Source organism: Nymphaea colorata, chromosome 4 (assembly GCF_008831285.2).
Source record: "Nymphaea colorata isolate Beijing-Zhang1983 chromosome 4, ASM883128v2, whole genome shotgun sequence".
Classification (NCBI taxonomy): domain Eukaryota; kingdom Viridiplantae; phylum Streptophyta; class Magnoliopsida; order Nymphaeales; family Nymphaeaceae; genus Nymphaea; species Nymphaea colorata.
In genome coordinates, this window is record NC_045141.1 from 22,174,311 (window position 1) to 22,190,823 (window position 16,513).

Here is a 16,513-nt window from a genome sequence, read left to right on the forward strand (position 1 = left end):
ACAATTTGCATCCTTGGTCGTTCGACAGGATGGGATTTGCGCAACTAAAAAGAACAAAGTGTCAATTAACCATTTGTATCCTCGGTTGTTCAACAGGCTTCAATTTTTAAGGAACCGGAATGTGATTGCATGTGAAAAATTTTAATTATAGTTTTGTGTGACTTCTACTTGAAATGAAATCTGATCCAGGATCAAGCAATATCTGGATAGTTGGATATAGTAATAGCTAGGTTCACTTTGAGTCAAGATTAACTGGGCAATCCAGGGCACCCTCCACAAACTGGTTGCGTAAACTTAAATTTGGTGGTCACCTCTATGGACTGTTCTCCCCCGGAGCCCACATAGTTTGGTTGGTTCTGGAGGCCAGTGTCTCCCAACTCAAAATCGTAGGGAGTGGTTTCACATCTTGGTGAATAGAGCTTAGCGAGCTTGCCTCCTAAGTGGTTGGCGGTCTGGTTCTTGGTCGTACTAAAAGAAATTGAAAATGATTCAACCTTAGCTCATTGAAGTTATATGAGTAGAAGCGCAAATGGCCTTGAAATCGATAGTAAGTCGATTCGATTCATTGGCCAATACATGGTCTCACGTTTAGCACAATGTTCACGTACTAAGTATGTTTTATGGATCAAAGCAGCTCTTTTTAGTTGCATCCAGGCTCTGAACTGAAGCAAGTTAAAACTTTGGACATACAAGGGTATGGTATGACTTTGGAGGTTTTATTCTTAGGCGGTTTCCTTTAGTTAGCTTTAAAATAAAAAAGCAGCTTCAGTTTGAATCGGCTTGAATCAAGTTGGTCTCGCATGGCCGATTCCGTTCAACTTCCCATTTGCATTACTAAATCAGAAACCAAGCCTCTGGTTTCCCAAGTACAAGCACTTTTCTCGGTTGAAAGTTGAAACTCGAAATATCCAGAAAACAGAATCTGTATCGGGCAAGTTTTCGGGTCCACAACGTAAGAAAATAGATCTGGACGCATTCACTTCATACCCGACCGCTCGAAACATCGTTCAAATTTTACCGCCCAAATTCCTCTCAAGTTCAGGACCCTCTCTCTCGATTTCCTTGTGCTCAATCCTGTTCCCGGACCGAGAGGGGCAGAGAAATTTTAGGCGTCCGACGTTTGGTCGCTCACATCAAGGTAGTCTTTTCTTTTTCCCTTTTCTTCATCCTTTCATTTCGTTTCCTGCAAAAATTTCTGTTGCATCTTCTGTTTCTCTGAATAGTTGGGCCTCTCCTATATCCGGCGAAGAGTCGAGAAATTGCAGAAGTGGAAGAAGATGGGGACAAAAAGAAGCTTGTTGAAGCTCATTGTGGAGAAGGGGCGTCGGAAGGGGGAAATCATAGAGTGCGCGCAGTCATCGGACATCAGGATAGGAAGGGTCATAAAGGGGAACAATTTCACGATCAAGGATCCGGCTATCTCTCAGCAACATTTGGTCGTAGAATTCAGGGATGGAAGATGGGTGGTCTTGGATTTGGACACCTCAAACGGGACGATGCTGAACGACAAGCTGATTCCTCCACAGGCGGCTTGTGCTGTCAGGGACGGTGATGTGATCAAGGTCGGAGAGAAATCAGCACTGTTTGTTCGTATATCGGAGGAAGAGGGGGATGCCGGAGTTGCGGCAGATCCTTCCAATATAGTTGAGGAGAAACCCTCCCCTGAAGTTGTGGTCAGGAGGAATCCCAGCCGTAGAGCCGCCGCTGCATTGACTAGGAGCACACGGGGTCTGGAGAGTATTTCCGTGGATGTCGGCAAGAGGAGAGCTAAGGTTCCAAAAAATAAGTTGGTTTCTGCGACTGTGGGTAAGAAGCAGGTCTCAATAGCTCAGAATGTGGAGGCTGCTGAGGAGTGCAGTAAAGAAATGGAGAAGAATGAGATTGTCAATGACCGGGGTATGCAGCAATCCAGAAATGGGGAGAAGGACGAGAAGGAGCTCGGCGGAGAGCAGCCTGGATCGAGCAAGAAGAATATGGAGAATATAACGCTGGGGCAGTGGTTAGACAGAATGGAGGTATGGTTACCAAAACAGATTCGGGATGTATCTGAAGATTTGATTGAGTTGATGAGAGAAAGGGCGAAGCAGGTTGAAGAGTTTGTATCCCACCAAGAAGCTGGAAATAAGACAGCAGCCTAGGTTTGTGGAATTCCGGCAGTTGAATTAGTGCAACTTAGGTTTGCTGGTTTCCGCCAGTTGAAAAAGAGCCACGAATCTTCTTCCACACTGCCGTCGGAGACGTAAGTTGTATCTCTCTCTTGCTCATCATAGGGTATATATGTATTTTGATCTGGTTGCGAGAACTAATAATACAATATGGCATTATCATGTTATTGTTTAAATTTGTTTTTTGTCCATGACCACAAATATATCCTTCATTTTCGTGTGTTTTCTTCAAGAATGAACGTATCAAAAGATTTCAGAAAAACTGTTCCCAAGATAGACAAAATACGTAGAAGTATTTAGCACCATAGAAAAAATGAAAACAAAGCAAAGTTCAGGATAAGATCGTTCATGTAAGTCCTCTTTGTATCTATTATGCACGTAAAATGTTCAATTCATTCGTTCAGAAACGTTTTTTGTTCTGGTTTTCTTGCTAAACTAAGAGGGCGTAGCTTGCTCTTGAACACTTGAAACTCTTTCCTTCCCCAAAGGCGTTTTTTGTTGTTTCCACTTCATCCTCTTTTACATCAGCCAGATGACTGCAAGCAGAGCAGTAGTAACCTAGCAAAGCATTGTATGATTTGGATATGCAATCGTTTTTCTCCTTTCTTCAACAATTACACAACGAAAGGATGCTAGGAATTTAATCAGTTCATTCTTTTTGAGATACAGAAGTTAAATCAGTTTTTAGGACCCACTGTGTGCAGGGAACATGCAATATGACCTTTCTTACATGATGTAAAATAAGGAGAGATTTTCCCTTTGTTCCCACATCTTGCAAGTCTTTATTTCATTTTTCATTTGTGGAATAATCAGGGCTGGCTGCTTCAGTATTGGACTTTGTTGCAGCACTAGCCTGCTACTGGTGATATCATCCATATGTACTTGTTTATATAGCAACTCATTTCCTCTCAGACCTTACCTATTCAAACATTGAATTTATTTTTCTATTATGCACATTCCTATCTAGATGTGAATCAGGAGCTTTTAACTTTTAAGTATGTAAAATGGTTCACATACTGTGTTCCTTCTCCTAAAAGTTTAGGTTTTCTCCGGAATTGAGCATTTGCAGCTTAGGAGTTCAATGCTGATCCATGAAAACGTACTTTGAGCTTCATTTATATTTGTGTTGCGTGGTCTGCTATTGAGAGAGAAAAAAACAATTGAATATATTTGACTTAGATTTAGCTTGAAGGTAAGATGATTATGATCTTGGGCATCTACACGAGCAGCACACTGTAGGAGTTGCAGAAAATTTGAACTTATTGCATGCGCTTTGGCAATTAGCAGTATATTAGAAGATTATCTCCATTCTTTTGAAGAATCTGGAGCGGTTACTTAGCTATTTTGAGGATAGAATGTACAACAAACTTATTCTGCAGTTTTCTGATTGATATCATGATCAAGAGTACGTATAGCACACACACAAAAATAAGTTATGAAGTACAAGAGCACATTAGGCAAGAATAGAACTAAATAAACGTAACACGAAAATGGTAATAACTAATAACAATATATTGCACAAATGGCTCTCATTGATTCATGAGTAATTTTGCCTTCAAGTCTTTCCTCAGGATCTTTCCAGAAGCAGATTTTGGAATTGCATGTGTGAAGTAAACCTTGTGTAATCTCTTGTAGAAAACTACCTGTTCACAGAGAAGGAGAAGAAATTTTCTTTGAGTTCAAAAGTATGATTATGTATGGGGTTAATTGCACACTAGAGTTCAGGTGATGTGCGTACCTGCTTAGCAATGAAATCCTTGACTGCTTCTTCTGTAAGGTCGAAGCCATTGGAGCGCACCACAAAGGCAACGGGAACTTCTCCAGCTACTTCATCTTTTTGCCTGTAGAATTCCAATTATCAGAACTCCAAGCCCATCTGTTTCTTTTCTTGTATGCATGACATAAAAATTCAAACTTACTGGAGGTTACGTCATGTTAATTTTTCAATGTCATCAGTTGGTGCTTAAGGGTTCAATCGGATTCGTTGCTATGCTATCCTAAACTTCATGAACTCTAATGTGTTTGACTACTCCACTGAAGGGCCTGCGATATGCTTGTATCAACTATCAACAGTATGTTATGAGAAAAAGGCAGATTTAATGATGTCGATCATGGGTCTGACATGGTAACAAACGTGTTCTTTTGATGGTTTTTTTTTTCTAATTTTTTCCCCCTCTATTTTTTCTTTACTAGCAATATACGGACATGTTTATGGTTTTGATTGCTTACGGCACAACAGCAGCGTCTGAAATGCACGGATGGCTGATAAGCAAGGCTTCAAGCTCCGCTGGTGGCACCTGCATCAAACGAATCATTGTAAATATGTTTTCATGGATGCACGCTTAACTTAGCAAATAGATATGTAAGTTGCATCTGCGTATATAACAGACGCTTACCCAGTCGTACATTTGAACGTTTGTGCGGATTGCTTAAATAAAAAGGAAAGCCAAAGCCTTTATTTGCAGTAGAATTAAGAATAAAAAGCTTCTTATCCGAGGAAACTATCCATACTAGAAGGAATGAAAATTTTGACTCACTTGAAAGCCTTTGTATTTGATGAGTTCCTTGACTCTGTCAACAATGAACACTTCATCGTCATCATCCACATATCCAACGTCCCCAGTGTGAAGCCATCCTTCGCTATCGATGGTCAATGATGTGGAGGTGGGGTCATTCAGGTAACCTGTACATTGTGGGCAACATGTCATGATTCCATCTTGTCAGATCTTTTTTTTGCTGGTTTCTTATGTAGTATGAGAAGTCTTTAGTCTTTGATTGATATTTGGGGGAGGAAGCATGAGGAAATCCCACTGCTCTAATCTAGTGACACCCAAAGCTGAAGCCCCTTTCTTTACCTTGCCTCCAAGGTTCAAGGCTGCTTTAGTGCATGGGTTGAGGGCTCTTTTCTCATTGGGATAGGATAAGGGGTATGGCCTCCATGCTACTCGAATCAGCGACCAGCTCCCTACCAGCCACTGGCTCGAGTTGATGAGCCAAACCCCTCAAGGCTGATCTTTGATTGATATTTGTCCATCACAAAATAAACAACCAAAGGTCGTCTCCTTTTGCATGCAACACAGGATGAATCACTTTGCAACTCACCAACCAGCAAGTTCATCCTTACCCTTCATGATCTGAGACCCTCGAATGCATATCTCCCCTGGTTGGTTGCGGGGTAGAGAAACACCAGTTTCTGGGCTGACGATCTTCAGCTCTGCATTCCTCACAACTGTGCCGCATGAGCCAGACTTGGTTGGGAATGGCTGCTTAGCGAAGCCTAAGCACATGGACAATACTGGTCCTGCTTCAGTCATGCCGTAACCCTGCAAGCATGGGATTATTAATATTTCCTTTTTGTGTTTGAGAAGCATGGAAGATGATATACAACTCAGAAAAGCCACATCCAACCAGAAAGTTGCTTGTTTTTAAGTCACAGATTCAATGAACAAAATCCCCTTGAACAGGAAATGAAAGAAAACCCTTCTTATACAAAGACAAAAAAAAAAAAAAAAAAAATCAGAAAGACAAAAATGCCTTTCACAGTCATGTGGTAGCCCCTCCATGCTTAGGGCCATAGTTGCTTTAGCTCAAGTCTATTTTCCTCTTATATTGAAATCAATGATATTAAATAATAACTCAATTTTGAAAGACGTCTGTTCCAAAATTCTGATAACAATGGGATCTATCAAGTTATTGCTTGACACGCAGAGGGCACAAGTTCATACAAGATTTTGCATTCCTCCTATACAATAAGATCATTAGTCGTTCTCAACGTGAAGGGGCCGAACGGATGTGTTCTGGCCCAAATACCCACCACTCTCCCCGGAAAAAGGCAGAAAAACAAAAGGAAAAAGTGGGTTTCATGGTCGCCAAGAGGGGACGATTTCTTGAAAACTTTAAATAGGAGACTAAACTTCCAATGCTCAGAAATCGTCCCCCTCTGCAAAACTTGGTTCAAAGCTCCTAAACTTGGGAAAATACCGGACATGAAAGCACATTTCAACAATATTTTCGAGATTCTGTGCCCGATCGTGAATGAAATCGAGAAATAATTGAAGGAAATTGGTTTTGAGGTTTCCTTCATCTTTGAAGGTTAATGAGGGTTTCAAGGGTGTAAATTATGCCTCCTTGGAGGAGATGAAGACCGATCAATGTGGGCCAGTTGCAGAAAAAGGCTTTTCTGTAAAGAAAGGAGAAATAAGTCTGCCTTCAATGGTGCGTGAGGTAAATTTGCATGGACGATCGACCCGCAAAAAGATAAGAGTTAGATGTGCAAGAGATGTTGGTGCCCATTAATGGCATGCAGCAAAGTTTTAAAACTGCACCGGATGTGACAGGGTGGTAGGTTTGGTTCACAAGGAAACCAACCCTCCAATCCACGATCACTTGGTTTAACATGGTCCTCAAGCTTCTTACTAATTTTGTCCCTCTTAGCCGATCTAGTGGTTGCTAAACTATATATATATATATATATATATATATATATATATATATATATATATATATATATATATATATATATATATATATATATATATATAGAGAGAGAGAGAGAGAGAGAGAGAGAGAGAGGTTAGCACTTCATAGATTTGGGCAAAATTTGACCAGTTCTTGGAAACATGACTCTACCAATGCACCCAAGGAACACAGATCATTGAAATCCTATGCATGAATTGGACTTTATGATCCCAAAATTTTCCACAAAATTAAAACGTTTTGAAGTATTGATTTTAGATCTTCATAAAAATGTAATTCGTTGATCAAATCTGGGGGGTTCATTTCAAGTCAATAGATTTTGACTCTTCCAAGTTTATCCCTCGATTATATTTCAAGAAACTAGCTGAAATTTGGGCGAACCAGCCGGATGGCGCCAGGCCGCCAAAAATAATGTGGTGAATAAAGCACTTATTGTAAAAATTATTTATTTCGTAATGTTATCAATTTGTTAAGTCATCAAGTTCTAGCATGCCATGACCTCTTGATCATTTCAAATTGGAAAGACCTGCTTAATTTCACTCAAATCGTATTTCAAATGCTAAGATGAATGAAGACTTTCTTATAGTTGAGTTTACTGTATATTTCAGATACGATTCCTATCTCTGGTCGCTTTTTTAAAATAGATAATTTGGATTAAGAAGACATACTTGAGCAAAAAAGTAAACTCTGTGTCTTCGTCTTCTTGTTTCGTAGGTCTTTCTGTGTGATGATCGTATCTTATACTACGGAATCTGTATGTCGGTGGGAGGCTTCAGTTGTCATTCTCTGAGACATTGATGTGACGGATAGAAAAACTAAAAAGGTGGTAGTTATCTTATTATTAAGATTCGCGAAAGTTATTTGATCATAAGATTCGCGAAAGTTATTTGATCATATGAATGAAATGGTTGGCCATATAACTTAAAAAATTAAATAATCTTCTAGGTTGCTTTACATGTTTCTCTTGTTATAATTAAGATAAGGAAACCTCGATCACTGCCCATCCATGGCCGCCGGAAGTCCTCAGGTGTCGAGGCGGCTCCGTTGTCTCCAATGGACGGTAGTGAGTTCAAAATGAAGATACTAACCACTAGATTCGGCCACACACTTATACTATTCTTTTTGTGATGTGGGTACGTGGTCTGAACTCGCTTCACCACGTACGTGCAACACTCACCATGAATGCAGCAGAAGAAGAAGAAGGAGAAGGAGAATGGGGGTTGACCTGTCCGAAGGTGGCCTGAGGCAGCCTGTTCTTGAGCGCCTCCTCGAGCTCCTTCCCGAGCGGCGCGGCGCCGGAGAGAACGATCCTGATGGAGCTGAGATCGAACTTCTCCACCATGGGGTTCTTGGCGAGGGCGATGACCAACGGCGGGACCACCGGCGCCACCGTCACCCTGTGCCTGACTATCAGCTCCAGCAGCGACCCGATCTCGAACTTGGGCATCAGCACCACGGCCGCGCCGGCCCTCAGTGAGCAGAGCAGCACCGAATTGAGCGAGTAGATGTGGAAGAGAGGCAGCACGCATAGCACCGTGTCCTCTCCCGACAGGTAAAGGTTCGGGTTCTCGCCGTCCACCTGCTGAGCCACGCTGGTCACCAGCGACCGGTGGGTCAGCACCACCCCCTTCGGCAGCCCCGTCGTCCCGGACGAGAAAGGCAGCGCTACAGCGTCGTCGGGGCTGATGTCCGGCCCCCGGAAGTCCTCCCTTTCATCCGCCCCCGACAGCACCGAGAAATGCACGCACCCCTCCGGAGCGTCGTCGACCGTCACCACCGGAATTTCGCCCGGAGTGAGGAACTCCCTCAGCTTGTCGACGTAGGCGGCCTGCGTCACGACGAGGCGCGCGGAGGCGGCAGTGAACTGCTTGCGGATCTCGGACGGCATGCAGAAGGGGTTGGCGGTCGTACTGACAGCGCCGATCATGGAGGCGCCGAGGAAGGCGAAGACGAATTCCGGACAGTTCTGGAGGAGGATCATGATGGTGTCGCCCTTGCCGATGCCGAGCTTGGAGAGGCCGGCGGCGACCCTGCGGCAGTTTAGCTCGGCGTCGGAGAAGGAATAGGTGACACCAGTGGGGGCGTTGATTAGGCAGGGGCGGTCTCCGAATCCGAAGGATTTCTCGAAGCAGTAAGAGTGAAGGGAAAGGTGGTCGGGGACGGCAATGTCGGGCAGCTTCGATTTAAAGATGAAGGTCGTCTCTTCCTGGTGGGCGGCGCTCCCGGCCGCCGCTGCAGCTGCCGCCGCCGCCGCCGTGGCATCGGCGGTGTCGGCGAGATGAGGGATCTGCTGCTGCGTTTCCGGGGAAGCAAGCTTGATCATGGCTGTTGGTTGCAGAATTCAGGGAGGGGCGGAGGGAGGGGAAGTGTGGAGAAGAGAGTTGGGAGGTGCAAAAAGCGTGCACACGGCGGAGGAGGAGGTGGGAAAGCAGGTGAAGATTTAAGAAGAGACGGGTTGAGGTTGTGTTAGAAACGAACAATGAGGGTGACAGGTGAGGAGGTGCGGGTAGGTGGAGCGAGCGATGGTAGATTGATTGGTAGTCCTGAGGTGGATGGAGAAGCACGCGCTCTTCTCTACCTTCCCCTCCCTTACAAGAAATAACGACCCATAATGTGCACACGAGACAATTTTTCACGGTTTACCAATTTTAGTACGACCTTACAAAAAAAAAAAATATTATTTTAAAATTGCCCAAGTTTAATCTTACGTCCTTTTATCAAGGGCTTTCGAAAGTTTAGGTCACTATCAACTAAAAATTTGTTAAACATACGTTTCGTGTTTTATGAATAAAATTTTTTAACTTCACCTTTGTCACACCCTTCTCTTGGTGGACTTTAATATATATATATATATATATATATATTATAAAATTAAATTATGAAAAAATAGCATTGGATTTGGATTTGAAGTTAGTTTTAAATAAATGTCAGATTGGACTCAAATTCAAAGTCATATTCAATTTCAAATAATTATTTTATCAGATATACGTACATTTTTAATTACGTTGATTCTTAACATAGGTTCCTTTGGATTGTATATCTAAAAAGTTTAAAAGTTGGAATCTGATTATAAGTTTAAACATCAAATTTGTATATAGGTTAGATTTTTTTTTCATTTATATATTCAAAATAGAATATGTGAACATCCAATACATTAGATATGGTGAAAAGTAAGTGAGAATTAAATGCTATCTATTAACATCAACATCATAGAGGTAGAATAAAATATTATGAACGCAAGAGACAAAAGAGTTTTGTGCATGTGCATGCATGTGAGAAAGACGCACCCGTTTTCTTGGGAAATTTGTGAGGTAAATTTTCCTTTTAGATAATAAAATAATTTGAATTGACAGACCTGGTACCTGATGGGTAGTCAGGTACCCAACCAACAATGGGCCGAACTTAAGCTAGCTATTTGACATTCGGAATGACCTGATAAAAAACAACTTGCCGGCCTGGATTGGCCCGAGCTGGGTATTGGGGAGCTCGACTCAAACCAATATATGTATTTAAAAATCATTTTTCTATATTAGCTTATTTTGTTTAGTTCTCTCTCTCTCTCTCTCTCTCTATATATATATATATATATATATATATATATATATATATATATATATATATATATATATATATATATATATATATATATATATATATATATATCGACATGATGCTGACATATAAACTTTTGGTGCATCTTCGATGGCTTGCTACTTATAGCTCTCTTAGAAACAATTGATTCATGGATATGTGTTTTTGAGATACTAAAAAATCAAATGTTAAAAAGTTTCAAATAAGGGGAAACATTGCACAGGGTACACAATGGGTATGAAGTTGATAGTGGGGCCAGACTCAATAATTAAGCGGGTCAGGCTTGTGCTGCCGCCAAAGGATTTGGGCCAGCTAGGCCTGGCTCGATGCCATGCCTTAATTGCGACTTAATAAATATTTTCAATCTAGTTAATGTGAATAAGTTCTTCCAAGACTCAAAGGTCCATGTAATAGATGAAAGTGAAGGCTGGTAGGTCAACTCTTGCTCACACATAAATAAGTTTTTTGCAAGGACATTAGTTTTCAAAAGTTGAATGGTGAATTTTTATTTTGCCCAGATTTTAGGATTTTGTAATGTCTTCTTTTTTTTTGAAACTTGTTTCTTTTCATGAATTTCGCTTAATCTAGAGCCGGCCAAGATCTTAAAATACTGTGAACCGAAGCAACTTATCTATTTTTGGGCCAACAAGGTTTTTCGTTACCCAAAAGAATACTAAGCTTCCACCCAACCCTTGACTCATCGTTTGATGCACGATGTCACGAGAATTCAAAATGAGAACAGACCGTGTACCGGCTCCCACCCCGGCCGTTGGGCTAACCCCTTGATTAATGCAACTTATCTAGCTAAACACGTCCACGGAATCATATTAAGATCTTTAAATTGCTTTGAGCCAATGCAACTTATCTAACTGAACACATCCATGGCATCATATTGATGATGTATTTTGCTATTTGACTTTTTGATTAGGTTTCGCATTTACTGCTCCAATTATTGGAGCATTACCTGGTAATATAGTTATATTACACAGCTGACGTAAGTATTTAAATAGAGGTTTGTAAAAAAAATAATTCAACGTTTGATGTATTTATAAATAACTACTTGATATTGGAAAAATTAACAAGCAACCACTTCAGTTTATACAAAATAATTCACAAATATACGGTTCATAAATGAAAAGAATTAAAGCACATTCTATAAAACTATTTCACCGCAATTAGAAACACTTCCACGACTCCCTCCTCTGATTTTCCATGTTATGTCATGGACATGGGAAGATACGTTCCCAAGTTTTGTTAGAGGGAAATTTGAGAAATTTTATAAGGAAGTTGGACTCTTTCCCTTAGATTGAGTGACTCTCAGATTCACAGTGATCATGCATTTAAAGTCGCCCCTCATTTTGACCTCAATTCTGTTGTAGTTTTGAACATGTAATACATCCATATTATTGAGTTTGAGGATGTCCTGAAACACACCATTTTATACAATATTGAATATATCAAACACAAGCTTGGTTATATACTCTCAATGTCAAACTCTATACCTCTTTCAACTTCAAACACAAGGCCTCACTTTAAAAAAAATTACATGTAAATTTTATAAAATTTCACTTGTTTTATATAAAATTTTTAGAAAATGATATTTGAGTTCCAATCAAAATTTAGAAACTTTAATTCGGCTTTCCTCATAAAAAATTTATGAGTCCACCCTTGGCATCAACACTATATATATAGATATTTTGTTTTGGGAATTAGACATGCCTGTTCCCATTACAAAGTGCTTATAATGGCCTTTGACAATTTTATGCAGTAATCAAACCGAAACCCGAATAATCTATCTTTAAGTTAAAGAAACTCAATAAAATTGTTGGAATACTTAAAACTATTACAATGCTTTTAAACGAAGGAGAAAAATGAAGGTTTGGGACAAGGTAGAGATTGGTAGGCTGTCAGTATCCATTTCATATTTATAAAACGTTAACGTTAAAAAGCACTGAAAAAGTTGAAGCATAATTGTTATGTCATTTTAAGATGCTAAAAACAGAATAATATGACAGTCCTTTCGAAAGATCCACGTTATTAGCTGAAAATGTTATAATTTTGATGAGGACTCTAATGTTCCACCCTATGTCACCTGAATGCGGGGTGCAGGTGCCGGTGCCGGTGCCGGTGCGGCACATCTCAAAAAAATTAGGTGCGGCGGTACGGTGAAGATATTTTATTAATATTAATATTATTATTATTATTATTATTAATTTTTCGTAAAAATTAAATAACACAATTAAAATTATACATTTTTATGATAGTGGGAAAAAATCAAAAAAGAAATATTTGAAAAAAAGGCAAACAGATCGTTTTATCAAAGCCACCATTCTTTAGTCCTGTATCGTTTTTTTTGAAAGAGAAAAGAGAACATATAATATATCTATAGATGTATTAAATTAGATGCAACGGCCGATGGAGATTTGATTTTGTGGATTTTTAATCTGGTTTCATCCCGAAATCATATTCAGATCCAAACCATACACGAACTTGATCCAACTCTTCTGGGTGCGGTTTGGGTGCGCCTCATCATCGGGGTGCGGTTTGGGTGCGGTTTGGGTGCGCACCTGGAGCGCACCCGAACCCGCACCCGCAACGCACCCGCGGGTGCGAGCTCCTGAGAAATGCACCCAGGTGACATTGGTTCCACCGGTTGCCGGAGACGACGAGCGTCGTTGTCAGCCGTTAATCAAGCATTTGGACGGCCGGATTAGGTTCCGTGGAGCGCACAGCTGGTCCACTAGATTCAACTACCCGTTCGGCTTCTTTCCCCATTTAATGGATCTTTGTGCTCCATCCATCGGCCGGGATAAATATTTCGCGACCGGAAAAGGGCAAAAAAAAAAAGCAACTCGTCGGAAAATTAACTTTCTATCTTGTGAATTTCACGTTAAAAATGGACCTACTTTTTCAACCGTTATAAATATACCCGTAGCTTTCGTCCGGGCTTGACCCACACGTAATTATCAGTCGACGAGGTTCAACGGGGTTTGAACTTTGATGACTTGACGGGTTTAGAAAACCAGTTTTGTAAAATTGGCATAGCGGAAGGCAGATTTTTCAAGAAACTCAAAAACCGAAATCCTATTTGAGGGCGAAACCAGGTTTTATCTCCCAAAGCCTAGTTTCAGCACGTCATCCAAACACCCCCACATATGACACATAATTTGTTTTTCTCCTGTGTTTGACAGTGAGATATTTTGTCAGTGTCACATGAATTTATTTATTCTAAAGATTAAACATGTCAATAAGATAATAATTTAAGTGTTTCTTAAACCTCATACGAAAAAGTAAATTTATTACCCACTGTCTGAATTGGCTGCAATTGGTTCATTTTGATCAGGGGTGAAATTAGATTTTTTTTTCAAAATTTTTATATAAGACAAGTAAAATTTTCTAAAATTTAAACTTAATTTTTTTTAAAAAAACCGCCACTAGTTCTGATCAAAACCATAGCATACTAGCTTGATTCATGTGCACATATCAGAGTGCGACACATTATTCGTTATTAAATTTTTTAGTATTTCAAATGTTCTCTATTTTAATTGATTATATGCTATTTATTTATTTATTTATTTGAAAATAGAAACAATAATAGATTTTACCCGAACTTGATATTAAATAAGTTCTGGGATTTGGTACGAGTGCTTTGGCCTTTTCATTTGTGCTGGACATAAAAATAATAATAACAATAATAATAATGTGGGTCCGTGCGGACAGTTGCCCACATAGGCCGGTGGAAGAGGAAGGTTTAGGGGGTCGCTACTTCTTCCAACTAAAAGTCCAAAGTCCAACCCCTAGTCTTTAATTTGCAAACACATTCCTAACTTATTTCTGCTTCATGAGAAAATCCCATGTGGCTTCTTGCCTTTCCTTTATATTTATTTTATTTTATTTTATTTATTTATTAATTTTTAACTCGGAGGAACCCACTCTGGATCGAGTGACTTGTTTGAAACAGTGAGTTGGTAAGACGTGAGGTTTGAGGCCATGTATTTTTTGCCACCGCGTTTGTTTGAAGTGGACACACTGTCTCGAACATTATGCTGGTGTTTATTTGTAAGTAATGAAAAGGAAAAAAAATTGGAAATTAGGGCATGAATTATTAACATAATGACCAAAGTGCCGCGATGAAAACTGTGTTACTGATATATTCATAAAAAAATTATTTATTTAAATAATTTATTTTTTCAATGTCTGAAGGCTAAATACCCTTATGCTTCTAAGGTTCCGACTTCCTTTAAGGGCTTGATATACCTAAAATCCATTTTTCAACTTGAATATTATGCTTACAACCGTTTGCAATCCAAAAAAGTGACACAACGCGGCAATGAAATTCGAACCTTGGATACATTAAATGCAAGCCACCTTGCTGCCCAGTTACACCATGCTTCTGCTTATTTAGAACAAGCTTTTTATGTTCTTCCAACTTGATAATATCTTTTATTAGGTCAAGTATTTTGTAGACACAGCAGCCAATGAGACCCTTTTTTCTCAGGCTTGAATCAAGTGAACACATTTTTTTGAAACTGTTCATTATCTCTCAAACAATGGAGATCTCAAAAAATCATTAAGGCAAATTTTCGTGGCCCCTGCGTTCAGACTCTTATAAATGTTTGGTCCAATATATTCGGTCATCAAGCCTTGGGCCACATTGAAATATGCAGATCATAAATATGTTCCTTGGCTACATTAATGGATACGCCATATTTACTACAAACTAAAATGAAACAATAATCTAAGAGTGTCAACTAACCACCACCCATATGCTTTCGTTCATCCATGGTTCCCACCTGCTTTCATATAACTCTGTAGAAGCATTTGATGAAGCAGTAGGCCTTAACTCAAAGGTCATCTATGGCCGTATTGACTTAAATACAACAAAAGTTGCAGTGACTATTTGACGAAGAAGAAGAGTTAAGGTACCATAACAGGATGGAGCCCATCGATGGTTTATGACTTGTTGAAAAAACCCGACATTATTTGTGCTTATAGGAGAAGAAGAGGTAAAAGCAAAAATTTATTTGTAAGAATCCCTGTTGGCCGCGATGAAGCAGAAGGGAAAACCGAGAAGGAAGAAGAAGAAAAAGAAGAAAGTGTCTCGCCAAGAAAGGCGAACAGAGGAGCCTAGGACAAAAAGGGAAGCTATTTTCTAAAACAAACGCTTTAGCTGGACGGTGAAGGATTAAGCAGAGACCTGGGATAAGTGTATGCAAACTGTGTTTGATTCTGTTTTCTGAAAATGAGACAAGCTGGCTTAATTTTATTGTCTAAGACAGGTTCTCACCAGTAAACAAACGCGTCCTATGACATGAGTACATAATGGTCAAATGAGATGGACGGACTGGTTTGCAAAATTTCATAAACTGAAAGTAGTTCTAAATAACTTCCATGCAGGCAGAGATCATGTTTCAAAAAAATAACCCCTCCTCTTTTTCTTTAACTTGAAAATGAAGAAGCCATTCCCCCTTGCCATGTAATGTTGGTTTAGCCTGCCATAATCACAGTTACCTCCTTAGTAGCATAAAGTTTAATGAAAGCCTCATGAAGTTCAAAAACTTACTAAAACAAGAGCTTCGATCCAGCAAAGGGCCAAAATGGGGTAAAAACTCATGACCAGTTGTCTACTCGTCGGGTGCCCCCAAATTGTACTAGTTTCTTGGGTTCCCTTGCATGTTTCTATTAGATGCACAGTCCAATGATGTTATCTAGAACACAGCCAAGAGAAGATACCGATACTTCAATCAATCCGCACAATTAGGTTGACAGATTTTCCAAGTCTATATGTGATTCATCATTAAGGACACTGTAACCATCATAAGAAAACAGTATCCACTCTTGGAGCTTGGAAGGGAATAAGTGTACAAAGAAATCAAAACATATCCAGAAAAAAAATAATGTGTCATCTCTTGTCTTGAGAAGAAGATTAAAGTTCTGGCTTGGTGGGAACCCCAAAAGGGGAAAAGGAAAGGAAAAATATTGCAGCGTGAGGTTTAAGTCCCAGAGGTATGGTTCTCCTTTCGATTTTCATAAGCATCTCCCTTCTGTGGACTCAGACAAGACCCATAAACAGAGTAAGACCATGATTGCCAAATATCAGCAGTTAGTTTGTCCATAGGGGTACCAAGCACAATGTCATTGAATCATTGTATACGGACAAACAAAACCTGGATCAGATGCTGCCAGTTAGTTAAGTCAACTATGGGAACTATGCAAGTATTGGAACTATTCCAATGTACATGCCTACCAAACAAAGCTGCTGAATATGCATACGTGATAGA

The 16,513-nt window shown here is 39.9% G+C and overlaps 2 protein-coding genes across 4 annotated transcripts; one reads left to right on the forward strand and one right to left on the reverse strand.

The window, feature by feature from the left end:
• The first annotated feature begins 258 nt into the window (after positions 1–258).
• LOC116252472 (FHA domain-containing protein At4g14490-like) lies at positions 259–4,104 on the forward strand. Of its 3 annotated transcripts, none has more exons than XM_031626751.2 (3): positions 259–1,138; positions 1,250–2,239; positions 3,943–4,104. In XM_031626751.2, the coding sequence occupies exon 2, from the start codon at positions 1,278–1,280 to the stop codon at positions 2,136–2,138; it is 861 nt and encodes a 286-aa protein (XP_031482611.1). In that variant the 5' UTR covers positions 259–1,138; positions 1,250–1,277; the 3' UTR covers positions 2,139–2,239; positions 3,943–4,104. The 3 variants fall into 3 exon arrangements, with proteins under 3 accessions (XP_031482611.1, XP_031482610.1, XP_049933271.1); XM_031626750.2 differs by lacking the exon at positions 3,943–4,104 and adding an exon at positions 3,801–3,929 and having other exon boundaries at positions 262–1,138; positions 1,224–2,239; XM_050077314.1 differs by having other exon boundaries at positions 263–1,138; positions 1,224–2,239.
• Positions 3,524–9,060, reverse strand: LOC116252471 (4-coumarate--CoA ligase 2). Its single transcript, XM_031626749.1, has 6 exons — positions 7,867–9,060; positions 5,290–5,488; positions 4,703–4,848; positions 4,395–4,462; positions 3,904–4,006; positions 3,524–3,808 (listed from the first exon to the last, which is right to left on the reverse strand). Exons 1-6 carry the CDS (start codon positions 8,962–8,964, stop codon positions 3,695–3,697), a joined length of 1,728 nt encoding a protein of 575 aa, XP_031482609.1. The 5' UTR covers positions 8,965–9,060; the 3' UTR covers positions 3,524–3,694.
• Between the last annotated feature and the right edge of the window lie 7,453 nt (positions 9,061–16,513).